The following is a 15,019-nucleotide window of genomic DNA, read 5'->3' as shown; positions in this document are numbered from 1 at the left end:
TGCATTAACCAGTAGAATCCCCCAATTGTCATCCCTAAGATTGTACCATTTGTGCTCTCACCAAAAAAAAAAAAAAAAAGACTGGTAAAGTCATTTGTTATTACCTCTCTGCGCTTGGCTTCATTCTTCCTGTATTTGTTGAAGCAGTGGCATAGGATGTTCCCACAGCAGCAAGCCACGTGCACTAGGGGGCCCTCTTTGCCCAAGCTCAGGCCAGATGACACTGCCAGTACCAGTGTGATGGTTTTGATCATCAGGGTCCACTTACCCAAATAGCCCCTAATAATGAAACCACTCAAGATAGTTTTTATCTGCAGGTTAAACACAGATTGAACACGGACTAAGTAAGGAAACAAGGCTAAGAAGCAATAAATCTGGTCCTCATTATAGAAACTACACCTTTTAAACAAGTGATACATAAAAGCTTGAAACTGTGATTCAAGTTTGGGAGGGGACCCAGGAGACCAAGAAAATGAGAAATGTTCTTAAAACTTTTATGCTCCCTTTTCTTTTGTGGGGGGGGGGGCGCATGTGATAGCTGGGCAAGGGAGTACTGTTAAGTATGAGAGTGCATGTGTGTGGAGAAGGGGCAGCTGAGAGGGGAGGGTGTTTTTCTTACTTTCCCTTACTAGTATAGCCTTGACTCTCTGCCAAAAAATCTGTAGCTATCACTTGATCAGGAAACAGAGAGAGGCAAGGCCATCCAGGTAACCTAAAATCTCAGTGGTTTCAGTTACTATCAAGTAATCTAAACCAAAAGTCGTTAGAAATAGGGTTTTAATCACCCTCCTTCTAGCCCAAATCATGTTGTAAAAAATGTAGCAAAATAATTTCATTTCTTCTGCTCTAAAAAAGTTGACAGTACCACTATTTTTTCAGACCAGAATCCTGTGGTCTACCCTAAAAGCTTCTTGGTTAGGAGTCGGGGAATTCTTCAGGGGGCTGGTTCACCAGAAACCCGTAGGAGGCTAGGAATTAACTCCCTTTAAATGTTTATGTGGCCCAGTCTGGGAGGAAACTTAAGGGAAGATCTAGAAAGGCCCTAGACTGCCTCAGGATCTGATCTCATTTAATATTCAACTACAGTATATGCTGGAATACATATTAAATGGTTTTAACTAAAAAGGATTAATTATTGTTACCACTTATAAACCATTATAAACCATTTTAGAGACTCACCTCAGGGATTCCAGAGCCACAGGCATAAGGTGCAAACACCTTGACAAGAGATACAGCAAGGAAGGCAAATAGGAGAGCCCAGAGGACGTACATGAAATAATTGACTATGTAGGCAAAGGCTCCCTGGAACAGGGGGAAAAGAAAGAAGCTGGTTTTAGCCTAGACAACCTCAAGGAGGCATGCAGCTCTTAAGTAATGGGTTTTCAGGAGAGGAGGTCAGAAAATAAACAAACAATATTAAATTGCTCAAAATGTTTCTTCCAGACTGTCAGCAAAGCAACTACTAAAACACTGTCAGCTCATTTGCTACAGAAAATGAGAGGCTTTGCTCCACCCAAAGGAAAGTGAGGATGGCTTCTAAGGATGGACAAGAATGAAAACACAAATTCACTTTCTATATGAGTGCTTTGATAGATTTTGTAGTCAAATATATATATATATATATACACACACACACATATATATATATATACACATACACACATACTATGTCAATTTCATTAAAAGTCTTAGCAGTCCTTTTATTGAAATGGCTGAACCTTGGCTACACATTTCAAGTGAAGACTGGCTCTAGAATTCCATTAAATTCACCTTTGGCTACTACCTACCTTGGTGTCAAATTCTCATAGGCGGTTATAAAATTCTTGGGTGTTTTCCTTAAAATAAGCAATGATATTCTGTAGAGATGACCACATCTTTGAGAGAATTTTTCCACTGTAGTAGCAAAGATGTAGTCATTGAATAGCAACAAGAATATGCAGTAAAACGTTTTGGGCTGTGACCATCAGATAAAACAATGAGATATCAGATAGCCCAAAGAATAAAACAGAGATGACTATTTTAAAAAATGGAAATAATATACTTATTCTTATATAAGAATATATATATATTATTATATATTATAATGAAGTCTGCCAGAAAAGAAATCTAATTTTGACCATTAGTAAGGATTCACCACCATTTGCCTTGCAAAATAGCTATGCCTTAAAAAACAAACAAACAATATTTTGAACATTGGCGTAAGATGCTTGGTGATAGAAATATTAGAAGTTGAAACTCACTCAAATTATATGGATCACAAAACTCAGTGGACTTTTGGCATCTTAAAACCTCCCTCCATGGGATTCTCCAGGCAAGGGTACTGGAGTGGGTTGCCATTTCCTTCTCCAGGGGATCTTCCTGATCCAGGGATCGAACCTGGGTCTCCTGCATTCCAGGCAGATGCTTTAACCTCTGAGCCACCAGGGAAGCCCCTTAAAACCTAAAACACCATCAAAAAATTCACTGACCTAGACGAGGAAAACCAAAACACTCAGGTTTTTTTTTTTCCTGAGTTATAATTTTGACATAGGCTTCCCATTATTTTAGTCCCTGAGAGGAACAAATGATTGCTCTCTCTTGGCCTTTAGAATGTAGCTAGGGAGGAAGAATACGAGGAGGAAACAAAGAGGAAAGGGGAAGAAAGAAGAAAGTGGCTGAAACTGACTAGAGGCAGAGATCAGGAGGCCAAGTTCCTGGCAGCAGAACTCTTTAAAAGCTAGAACTAACTCTCCCCAGGTAAGGATTTCACTCATTAAAAGGACAGCCAGAGAAAGTTATCACTTGAGCAAATCTCCAATTTGAAAGTTACGGTTGGAACACTTAAACACACATACACATAGCTCAAAGGATTAGCTTTGGGAAGCCTTGTGGTGATGGAATCACACTTCTACATTTTGATTGTGGTGGTGGCTACACAAATCTATATATGTGCTAAAATTACAGTGAACTGTGTGCCTGCACATACACACTCACTGTCTCCTTCCCCCTCTTTCTCTTCTATGCTCATAAAATGGGTGAATATAAGGTCTGTAGGTTGCAACAATGTCACATTATTTGTTTTGCTAGTGTACTATAAACACTTTGGCCACCTGATGTGAAGAGCCAACTCATTGGAAAAGACCCTGACGGTGGGAAAGATTGAAGGCGGGAGGAGAAGGGGATGACAGAGGATGAGATGGTAGGATGGCATCACCAACTCGATGGACATGAGTTTGAGCAAACTCTGGGAAATGGTGAAAGACAGGGAAGCCTGGAGTGCTGCAGTCCATGGGGTCACAAAGAGTCGGACATGACTGAGGGACTGAACAACAACAAATACTTAAATGTTAGGGGCTTCCCAGGTGGTGCTAGCAGTTAAGAACCTGCCTGCCAATGCAGGAGACATAAGAGACGCCGATTTGATCCCTGTGTTGGGAAGATCCCCTGGAGGAGACCATGGCAATCCACTCCAATATTCTTGCCTGGAGAATTCCATGGTCAGGAGAACCTAGCAGACTACAGTCCATAGGGTTGCAAAGAGTCAGTCACAACTGAAGCGATTTAGCACATATGCACACATACTTATGTCATGACTGGGGGAGGCTGGGTGAAGGCTATGGGGACCTTCCTGTACCTTGGTTTGTAACTTCCTGGGAATCTATAACTACTTCAAAAATAAAAAGAGTTTTAAAAAAGCAAGGGAATCACACACACACACACACACACACACACACACACACACACACACTCATGCTAAATTCCAGGGCTTCTCAAACTTTTCTCCATCCAAGAGGATGGGGGTGGGGTACCCAGACAGGAGCAGAGCTGAAATAGAGATTCTGTTTTATCTTAAACATGGAAATCCTTCATTCCTTTACAACAATTGTTTACATTTAATTTTGGGGAAAAAAATTTCTTCCAAATACTTGGGAAACACTGATACTCTGGGAAGGCACACAGCACATATGCTGAGGTTTCACATACCCTCTGGTATGCTGACCTTAACCCGGTTTGAGAAGCACAAACATAAACGTCTCACACGTATAGTATGCAGTTAATCCTCTAATTGACCTCTTTCACAAGCCAATATGCATAGTCAGATATGTACATAAATACTCTTATTTCTGACATTATTTTCTTATCCTTCTTTTGCCTTGACTGAGTCTGCGGCTGGGGGGGGCGGGGGCTTCAAATTGTTTGCGGACCAAAGTAGGTATGAAAATAAATGTTAAATGTACAAACAACTATTCCAGTCTTGTCCTTCTCACTTTCCTAACACAGTAGATGAGGACTGAGCTGGGATGGTACCTGTTTTAGAAGTACCTGTGCAGAAGCCAGAGTGGAATTGGGAGTTGAGAGTTATTTCATGTGCTTTTGTGTTCAGTAGGAGAGATCTAACACACAAATCAAGTGGTAAGAGCAAGGTAAGGAACTGAAACACAAAGTTACTGTTATATCCAAAACAATTTGCTAGAAGACAAGGACAAATTCAATTTTCATTTCAAAAGGGGGCCATGAACAATTTTATTCCTGGGTTTCTGCTATTTTGCTAAAGAATATATTTTTTTAATGTTCTAATACAATGCTCAGGGAAAATTTGCTTAAACACATTTTTAACCCATTCCATCTTTTGTTAGAAATTATAGCTTATCCGTTGGCTGACTATGGCATTTCTACGGAAATTACTAGAGAAAGAGTCAGTCACACCATGTACTAACAACTAAGAAGAAACATGGTTTGTTAAAAACAAGCAAAAAAAATTATTTTGTTGTATAAGCATCAAACTCCACATGTCAGAAGATATAGAAACAGGGCTGCACTTAAACCACAGAGAAAGGCAGCTGGCACTGGTTCCCCTTTTCCTGAAAAGGAAAGTAAAGGAAGATTCCACAATTGCCACGAGGACAGTATAAGAAATGAAGTAAATGTAAGAAAAATTAAGTCAGCAGTTCAGAAATCTTCATGTGTTACCTCATTCGTGCTGATGATAAGCTGGGACCAGCTATTCCACTCTGGGCATTTGTCTCTATTTTCAAAGGTGACATGGTTGGAGTTCCAGCAACAGTGTTCATGGTTAAACCAGATTCCTAATGTACATATACCTTCTTTTAAATCTGTCATCCAGTGAGCAGAGATGTCTATCAAGCCAGCTAGGGAACCTGATTTGAGGGAAGGGAAGGAAAGGTTACGGTTGTAAGAGAAAATAAGGGAAAAGGAATCACAATAATGGACAAGTATATACATTTTTATTCTGTTTGCAACCTCCTTCTGCAACCTCCTTTGCAACCTGATTGTCTGCTTGCTTCTTACCTATTATTTCTGATAGATTTTACCTGTTTCAAATGCCTCTTCAAGAGGGGAAAAAAGCATTGTCTACACTAAACACTGTGTCTTGCAGAATTTCTATATGGGAAACTTAGAAGAGAGCAAAGTGGTTGGGTTGGGGGTAAGGAGTGAGTGGATTTGACTTTTAGCTGCCTCACCTGGCAAAGACTCTGCTTTGACTGCGAGTTGATGAAGGTTGATCCATAAAGAAAGTCAAGTTTATTAAAGATTGTTTTATTCTCACTTTATACATAAGACTGAGAAAATCTGAACTGCCCATGTTGAAGAATATTATATGACATGTATTTGAGATGGCTTGATGGGGGCAGTTGATGAAGACCATGAGGAGAAGCGCTCAGTCTTGATACTGATTTGTCACCAGGAACAAGGGGATTTGAGCAATGGCAGGAAAGCATTCTAGGCTAAGGGAATGGAATTTATAAAAGCAAATTGTGATGTACATGGGAGATGAGATGAAGCTATAGGCAGGCTGAAGCCTCCTGAGCCTAGGGCATGAACTGGTTTTCTTAGTGAGAAGGAGCAAAAAATATTTTATACAGACCATTCCTCAAAGAAAATTATGAGAATGATTATGAGGATTATGAGGATTCATGTACTATGGCTAGTAGACTGATAGGGTTAAGATAGTTATAATACTTTCAATTCTGGCCTTCTCATCATTTCTGTTATCCAGATGAAGAAACACTGGAATAAAGAAATTAAATGGTCTAGAATCGTGCTTTAGGGAAATAGCAAAGACATCATAAAATTCACAGCACCTGAATTCCCAGACTGTTCCTGCATTCAGACACACTGCTTCTATTGTTGCTCTCCAATGCTTAAAAACAAAATACCCTGTGTGTATGAGGGGAAGAAAAATATTCACTGACCACCTAGTGACAAGACATACATTAAAAAGTGGAGGATATTATGCCTATGTTCCAACAGGCCGGAGGCCATACCGTGTGTATGTTTTGGTAGGTGCTAAGAGTGTTAATACAGGTTATTTACACACTTGAACAACCTAGTCAAATCTGACAAACTGTTTGAACCTACTCTCGGCCACTCCAGCCCCCATCGTCTCTTCCTTCTAAATTCTATTGCACTTATTGCCTGAATTCAGAAAACTAAGCGATGTTAAAGAGTTTGGCTAATTCTCTGGTTGTTTCATGTGTGTACGTCTTATTCTACCTAACCCTGGTACTCTGCATTCTATCTTCCCTTGTATGTCTCCCTCTTCTTTTCCCAGTTGGCTCTTTCTTCCCTGGTTACAAATTTTAGGGGGTTTCCCCTACCCTAGAGAATGCAGTGCTTCCACTTGTCCATGCTATCATTTCATGCTTCTGTCCCTTCTCTCCTTCCAGTGACTACCCAGTAGCTCCAAAACTTCTACAATGGTTACCTCCCCTTGAAATCTGGCTCCTGGGACTCCCTGGTTGTCCAATGGTTAGGACTTGGTGCTTTCACTGCCAGGGCCCAGGTTCAATCCCTGGTCCAGGAGCTAAGATCGGGCAGGCCACTAGGTGCAGCCAAAAGAAAAAAAAAAAAAAACTGGCTACTAATATTTATCTAAGATTTTTTTCAAGGTCACTTGTATCTATATAATCCTTTATCAGCCCCCTTCCTTCTCTTCAGCCTCTGTGTAATATTTTACATTACAGCCCACTCAGTCTATTATGAGCCAGCTCTAAACTGTCCAGACCATATTCTCTCTTCTGTACGAGCCAGAGAATGGGCAGCATTAACACCCTAGACCATGGGTTGGAAAACTATGGCCTGAGGGTCAAATCCACCTCTGTGTTCTTAAATAAAGCTTTTCTTGGTCACAGTCCAGTTTGTTTGTGTACCTACTATCTACAGCCACATTTGTGCTATAGAGATCATTTGGCCCACAAATCCTAAAATATTTAGTCTGGCTCTTTATAGAAAAAGCTTGCTGACCCCTGGCCCAGAAATAATCTTTGAAAACTCTGTTATGAATGAACAGTTTCTGATTTGCTATGATTTTTTTTTTTTTTTTTTTTTTTTAGCAAATGGACCTGCAGAGATTTAACTAACGTAGAAAACACAGGATAGTCACCAGATTTGGCTGTAACACACGAGCTATTACCAAAGTGCACAGAATTAAATCAAATAACAAACCAGATTTACTATGTGGTAGCCTGATGCCTCAAAAGTATCTGGGGGTAAACAAGCCTACTGGATCTTAGTTTCCTATTCCATGACAAAGAAACAAGGGGTGGGATGGTGGAGAGTTAGTATCTATGCATTGGAGAGGCAAGCGCAATGCCACAGCGTTCAAGAAAAATGGGGGCATTTTATGTAAACAATGTGGCACACGGTGAACATCCCCTGCATATCCCCCCCAAGGAGCCCACTGACAGGAGATGGGGCTGCAGGGTGCTATGACAGAATGGCAGCAGCTCCCACTAGCTGCTGTGATCACTTTATACTCCACGGCTCATGAATTATCTCTAAGTAACAGCAGCTTGTGAACAACTGGGTGCTGTGCTGAGTGCTATATATATTGTACTTCATTCAATTCTCACAACAAACTTGCAAAATAGGTACTCTTATTATCCCTATTTTACAAGTCAGTAAACTAAAGCTTTCAAGGGTTAAGAAACCTGCCTAAAGTCAAAAAACTAGCAATTGGTGGGGCTGGGATTCAAATCCAAGAAGCCACAAACTAGAGCTATGCTGTTAACTACCATTCCATCCCAACTACCTCCTGATTTCCCACCTAACTTCTATTTCAGCTCATTATTCCTAGTCTTCCTAGACCCATTTTTTTTAATGCCATGGGAATATAAATCTCAGCATTTCTGCCTGGTATTCTTGGTTTTCTGCTGCCACCACAGGAAGGGAAGCCTGCTTAGGGACCTGTTTTGAAGCTGTATTGCAAAGCAAGTATACTATTCCTGCTGCTGTTGCTGCTAAGTCGCTTCAGTTGTGTCCAACTCTGTACGACCCCATAGATGGCAGTCCACCAGGCTCCCCCATCCCTGGGATTCTCCAGGCAAGAACACTGGGGTGGGTTGCCATTTCCTTCTCTGATACTATTCCTAGATAGACCATATAGTTGGAGTGGCTTAGGAGCTTGATGGAGAAGACAGGAAAAGGTAGTACCACCCCAGTCCTCAACCACCATGAAAGAATAAGAATGTAGGCCCCTTAAGGGTATGAGTCATGTCCTACATATTTTACCCCTAAATGAAGAGAGAAGATGTTTAAGAAGTAACTACAAAAATCTTTCAAGAAGTCCTCTTCTACATCTTCTTTCCTAAATCCAACGTAAAGAAAGCCTGACTCTTTTGCAACCCCATGGACTATCGCCCACCAGGCTCCTCTGTCCATAGGATTCTCCAGACAAGAATACTAGAGTGGGTAGCCATGCCCTCCGCCAGGGGATCTTCCTGACCCAGGGATCGAACCCAGGTCTCTTGCATTGGAGGCAGATTCTTTACCCATGTGGTATATGTTAAAAAAAAACAACTGGGAATTCCCTGGTGGTCCGGTGGTTAGGACTTGATGCTTTCACTGCCAGGGCATGGGTTCAATCCCTGGTCAGAGATCAAGATCCTGCCAGTCACAGAGTTGCTCCCACTTCTCCTCCTCAAAAAATGAAAAAAAATAAAAAATAAAAACCAAAAACCCCATCTCCAACAGAAAGGTTCTTCCTCAAGATAAGCTCCAAAAGTCAGGGCTAACAGCACCTTAAGATGGCTACAATATTTTATAGTATACAAATGCACTTAAATGCATTTCCTTATTTAATCTGATTTATTTAATGACGGAGATGAGGTATCAATACCTCTTTACAGTTGAGGTCATCAAGCTTCCAAAAGGTCCATGAGTGACTTCTTTCATGTAGGAAAACAATAAAGCACAGCATTCAATTCAGTTCATGACTTGGGGAACGGGCACACCACAATTTTAGGAAATCTGTTTAGAAAGTTAACATAGTTTACCATACCTGATAAAAGCCCAATAAGTAGCATCAACAACCAGCCAGAAAAAGCATCGCTCACACTGTGAATTAAGGCCCATGTTGATTCTTTGCTTTTGTTGGTAATCTAGGGAGAAATGAGAAAACATTGATAGATTTTACACACACCCTTGCTTTTTCACATCAAAATGTGCAATAAAGAAACACAAAGACAAACCTATTGATTAGGAGACCAATTTAGAGTTACTTCTCAGATCTTTGGCTCAACCAAAGTCACCAAGAACTCTGAAGTTTACTGAACCTTGTTTTACAAAACCCCACCTTCAATCTCCAGTACTGCAATGCCTGCAAGCACCTTATTCAAGGCTTCCCTATTTAGTAGCTATTTGCTTTCATTTTTAATAAGGCCTTTGTCTTTTATTTATTATTTCTGGCTACACTGGGTCTCCGTTGTTGCACGTGGACTTTCTTTAGTTGTGGTGAGCAGGGGCTACTCTTTGTTGCAGTGTGCAAGCTTCTCACTGTGGTGGCTTCTCTCTTGTTGCAGAGTAGAGACTCTAGGCATGCAGGCTCCATAGTTACGGCACGTGTGCTGAGTTGCCCCATGACATGTGGGATCTTCTTGGAGCAGCGATCGAACCCATGTCCCCTGCATTGGCTGGAGGATTCTTAGCCACTGGACCACCAGAGAAGCCTTCTAGAGATTGTTTTGTTGTTGTTGGCTGTGCTAGGTCTCCGCTGCTGCTCAGGTTTTTGTCTAGTTGCGGAGAGCAGGGACTACTCTCCAGTTGTGCTGAATGGGCTTCTCACTGTGGTGGCTTCTCTTGTTCTGGATTATGGGCTCTGTGGTGCTTGGGCTTCAATAGTTGTAGCATGTGGGCTCGGTAGTTGCAGTTCCCAGGCTCTAGAGCACAGGCTCAGTAGTTGTAGCACACAGACTTACGGGCTTAGTTTAGTTGCTCCTTGGCTTGTGGCTTCTTCCTGGATCAGAGACTGAACACCTGTCTCCTGCACTGGCAGGCAGATTCTTTACCACTAAGCCACCAGGGAAGCCCCTTAGCTGCTAATTTCTTATAACATCAACCTGTTTTGCTTACTGCCATGGTCTCCTTCTGGCCTGGACATCAGATGGTCCAAAAATGGTCTCCTGACTCATAGAAAATAGTCTGATTGTTTTTCAAAGAATAAATAAATATGGGCTTATTTGAGTGGTGAAAATACAATCTAAAGTTTACTACATGAGGCTGTAATTCAGGTCAGGCAAATTCTAAGACTATACCACAAACCCCTAACTGTACAGTGATTATAGTTCCTAAATGATATTAGGGATGATCTCTTTCATTTTCAAAAACCTGCTGGGAATATCTGCAGCTATCAAGAGGTACACAAATTTTTACCTTTTTAGGCCCCAGCCTTGTCAATTTAGCTCTTCAGTGCTCACATTTCAAAACCTAGCATTCTGACAACTTTGGCATTAGTACTTCCCCTTTCTCCGCCTCTATTTCTTATCTTTGAAATGGAAAGTGAGCTACCCCATCTTGATCTGCAGCTACATCACAAGTAATAAATTATTGTGTGCATGTGCTGTGCTGTGCTTAGTTGCTCAGTCATGTTTGACTCTTTGCAACCCCATGGACTGCAGCCCGCCAGGCATCTCTGTCCGTGGGGTTCTCCAAGCAAGAACACTGGAGGGGGTTGCCATTTCTTCCTCCTGGGGATCTTCCCAACCCAGGGACAGAACTTGTGCCTCCTGCATCTCCTGCATTAGCAGGCAGATGTTAAAAGCACTTTAAATTTTCATTTAGACTTATGACTTTAAGTTTCCAATTGAAATGCTGAAAGTAGATGAGGTGACACTTTTCCTGACAGTGTTTCCATTCAGATGATGAACAGCTAATGCTTAAAAGAGGTCTCCTTTGAAGATTCGATAAACACATTTCAATTGATTCTGAATTATTATTATTTGATATAATGTGTCTCAGATGCAACCATATTGATATAATGGAAAATGTGCTCTTGTCATATGACAGGTGGCTTTCACAATCTGAGTAACATGCTGAATAAGCAAATGATGACAAACTAAACTCTGAATTATATACAGAAAAAAATTCTAAGGCTTTAAAACTATATTTTAAAGTCTGCCTGACAAATTAATATAATAGAAAGAATATATGGATATGTTCCCAAATAGCATGAATCTTATAAAAAAACAAAATGTTTTATAGAGATCACCTTTTTGAGTTAGAAGAAAACTCGGTGGGATTATCACAAATCTAAGGATTACAAAGAAATTTCTCAAAACCTGTACCTGGGACAATCCTGGGCTCAGGTGGTCATGAGAAAAGCAGTTAGGAGCCAGGAAAGGAATGAAAAGTGACCTGAACCTGACGGCTCAGGAGATTCACTCAGGTCTGAGAGGAGGAAACCAGGAACTCAGGAGAAAATGGAGTCAACTTAAAAAGCAATTTTTAAATTTGGACTCAAAGCAGAAATAGTAAGAAAGAAAAAAAAAATAATCATACCTACTGTTGGTTGAAGACATGTTCCCCATTGAATCAGGATGATGGAGGCTGAGGCCCCCTACCTTTTGAATAAGCTCTGCACGTGCTCCTGACTCAGACTAGAAATTGTGATTCCCTGATTTAAATGATATTCAGCAGTAAGTTGGAGAAGGCAATGGTACCCCACTCCAGTACTCTTGCCTGGAAAATCCAATGGATGGAGGAGCCTGGTAGGCTGCAGTCCATGGGGTCACTAAGAGTCGGACACGACTGAGTGACTTCACTTTCACTTTTCACTTTCATGCATTGGAGAAGGAAATGGCAACCCACTCCAGTGTTCTTGCCTGGAGAATCCCAGGGACGGGGGCACCTGGTGGGCTGCTGTCTATGGGGTTGCACAGAGTCGGACACGACTGAAGTGACTTAGCAGTAGCAGCAGTAAGTTAAAGGCAAACAACCTTGGTGGGATACTCTGAGAAGTTTTCACATTACTTTGAAAAGACAAAAGTAGGGAGGTTCTCTTGTCATATTCAAAACAAAACTGAGAAATAGCTCTAAGTACTTCTATTAACTATCGTACTAAATTAATGTCATTGATTTGAATTTGATTGGTCTTGCAGTTTTTAGTTGAATGCATAAATGTGCTTTGGTTTTATACTTGTAAAAGAGCTATAATCACAGGTTTATCCTGTAAGCTTCAGTAAACACTCTTTTCCTTTAAAAAGATTCCACTTACTATTCTTAGTTGTAAAAATTCTGCTTCAAGGGAAAACCATAAAGAAAGACGAGATGGGGAAGAAAGATTTTTGAAATTTATTTTGGTCCCTCCCACCAACTGTTTTCACCCTTCTACATAGGCATTTATACCCAATGATCCTTTTCAACCACTCACTATAGGAAGATAAATCATCATTAAATATAAATTATTTTCAAGATGCCTTAAAAATAAAACCCTACATGGCCAACAGAAAATAAATTCAGCCACACCCAGGGTAGAAGGTTATATATGTAAAGAATATGTATTTTCAGCTTCTTCTGATGTTTCCTAACACTCAGCTCACAAAGCATCTTTTGTCTTACCTCTCGGTGCCTATCCCGGTCTCGAGACTTCTCTCTCACCCAATCAATTGTATTGAAATCATCATAGGTCCCCACACCAGGGATTGGCTCCTCCAAGAAGTCCATCATCCTATTTGAAGAACCTATTCCTCCACCATTGTATGACCTACTCTCTGGATTGAACAGAAAGAAGACATTAGTAATACAGACACTCTGGACATTTTTAATACCTCTTTTTTGAGCACCAGGAGGTGAGCCCTTAAACTATCAGATGACTACAGTTAGGGTATGTTGATAAAGCAGAATGATCACCTGGCAGGAACATCCTTCACATTCAGAGGTTTCTGTGGTTTAGGCACAAAACGATGAGCATCTCGAGGCAGTGTGAATGGAAAGGGACAGATGAGAATGACAGTAAAAAGGGAGAACTGACAGGAGTTGAAATACAGGGTAAAAGGGTGTATGAAAGAAAAGACACGAGCTTGGAGTAGTTCAGATATTTCAGTTTATGTTTGGGGAGGAAGACAAAAGGGTCAAAGGTTTTTGCAGACAAATTACATCAGAAGCCATTTTATTAATACATTTACAAGGCAGTAATTCAATCCTCAGAGGTGGCTTTTGCCTGAGTAGGGACTCCAAAGAAAGCATGTGGGTCTCTTCCAGAGTTCAGCTGGCTGGAATGTACATATTTCACTTCCATGGATATAAGACTTTGATCCTTGATGTCATGGGCCTGTGGAAACTTTTACTGAGTATGCCAGGACAGTCTAAGATTTCCAAGTAGAGATTTAAAGAAAAGTGCATGGCTCAGAAATGACAGGTCCCTCCCGATCCTTCAACTGAAAGAAACATATCCATTTGGCCAACAATCACATTTACCTGCTTCATTTTTAGCACTTCTACTATAATAACTTAAGCAAATGCTTTATCTTCCTTTCTAGACTAGAAGCTCTTTGAGGGTAGCCCTATCTCTGATTTCACCATTGTCTTCTCCAGTGTCCAGCACACAGCCACAACCCAGTAAATATCAGGTGAGCCCAAGTTTGTTGATGAACCCTTGGGATGAGGGAGAAGTATTTAAACTCAGAAGTAGTGCTTACACAAGGTTACTTAGTATGACTTAACAAACTTATTTACAACATTTCCACAATCCTCTGGTAGAACAAAACTTCACTATTAAACACAAAATGTAAAACTGTATTCAGGAATGCATGCAAATGCACACTGAGGAAAAATGCAGAGTAATGCCATCAATGAACTCAACTAGCCACAGCTCACATTTGCAACACCAACCTTGGCAGGGACAAAGCTATATCCAGACTGTTTGACGATAAGTTCCTCTGCAGAGAAGGCTAAAGTGGGCCCAAGCTGACCTTGTCTCCCCGCAGCTACATCCTCACCTTCACTCTCAACTCCTAACAGACAATTTGAGCACTCTCAAAGGACAAGTTTGAATTAACACCCAAGTTGCACCTGGTTTACAAATTCTATGTCTTCCAAATACCTAGTTCAGCATACCTTTCACAAACAAGGCACAGCTGAAAGGAAACGCTCTGCAGAATCCAAATCACAGTAAGAGTTGGGGTGAGGTGGGGTGGAGTGGAGGAGGTGAACAAGTTAATCTTAAAACCCCTAACCAAAGTCCTTTCCGTATCTTCAAGCATACCTGACCATGAAATGGTTGGCTGCTGAATCACCAGCTCAGCATTTCCTATCATGTCAGTGGCATACTGATAAAGATGAATGCTGGTGTGTTGTCTGAGAGATTGGAGGGAAACAGCCAGCTGGGAAAGGAGGGCAGAAAGAGGCTAAAGTATGTGGGGCAGCAGGGAACCAAGCTCTTTCAATTCTCAAGACAAATGCTGACATGAACACAGGACACCAACCAACCAGAAACTGACTTTTTCAAGCAGGTTAATGCTTCAATTGAATTTACTCTGGTTTAAGTGTGCTCCTTTCAGGAGAAATTTTCAAAGGATTTTGTGAAACTGATTTTTAAAAAGCTTCTACTAGATATCTAATGTTACACTAGGTATCAAATGAGGCCCCCAGTTCAAAGGATATTAAGAAAAAATGAAGATCTGCAACAGCTTCCTAACAGGAAAGAAAAAATCCTATTACATCACTGGGTAACATGAGTACTGAATCATCCTTCTTTGTAGATAGTCTATTATAAACGCAAATTGTCAGGCAGCTCGGAAAGAGC

At 40.9% G+C, this 15,019-nt stretch overlaps 1 protein-coding gene and 1 non-coding gene across 3 annotated transcripts in view; both read right to left on the bottom strand.

Annotated features, from left to right (window-relative positions):
• The window catches only part of CLCN5 (chloride voltage-gated channel 5), a 183,192-nt gene that overhangs the window by 17,341 nt on the left and 150,832 nt on the right, over positions 1 to 15,019 (bottom strand). For both annotated transcript variants that reach the window (XM_005228180.5, XM_003588167.6), the window contains 5 exons: positions 12,835 to 12,986; positions 9,281 to 9,380; positions 4,951 to 5,138; positions 1,180 to 1,302; positions 105 to 311 (listed from right to left, as the gene is read on the bottom strand). In XM_005228180.5, the coding sequence (XP_005228237.1) occupies positions 105 to 311; positions 1,180 to 1,302; positions 4,951 to 5,138; positions 9,281 to 9,380; positions 12,835 to 12,986 (770 nt within the window). The remainder of the gene's footprint in view (positions 1 to 104; positions 312 to 1,179; positions 1,303 to 4,950; positions 5,139 to 9,280; positions 9,381 to 12,834; positions 12,987 to 15,019) is intronic.
• TRNAS-GGA (transfer RNA serine (anticodon GGA)) lies at positions 2,355 to 2,427 on the bottom strand. The gene has a single exon. It is a non-coding gene; the product is annotated as a tRNA-Ser (tRNA).

This window comes from Bos taurus, chromosome X, assembly GCF_002263795.3.
Source record: "Bos taurus isolate L1 Dominette 01449 registration number 42190680 breed Hereford chromosome X, ARS-UCD2.0, whole genome shotgun sequence".
NCBI lineage: Eukaryota > Metazoa > Chordata > Mammalia > Artiodactyla > Bovidae > Bos > Bos taurus.
This window is presented reverse-complemented; position numbering and strand designations above follow the sequence as displayed.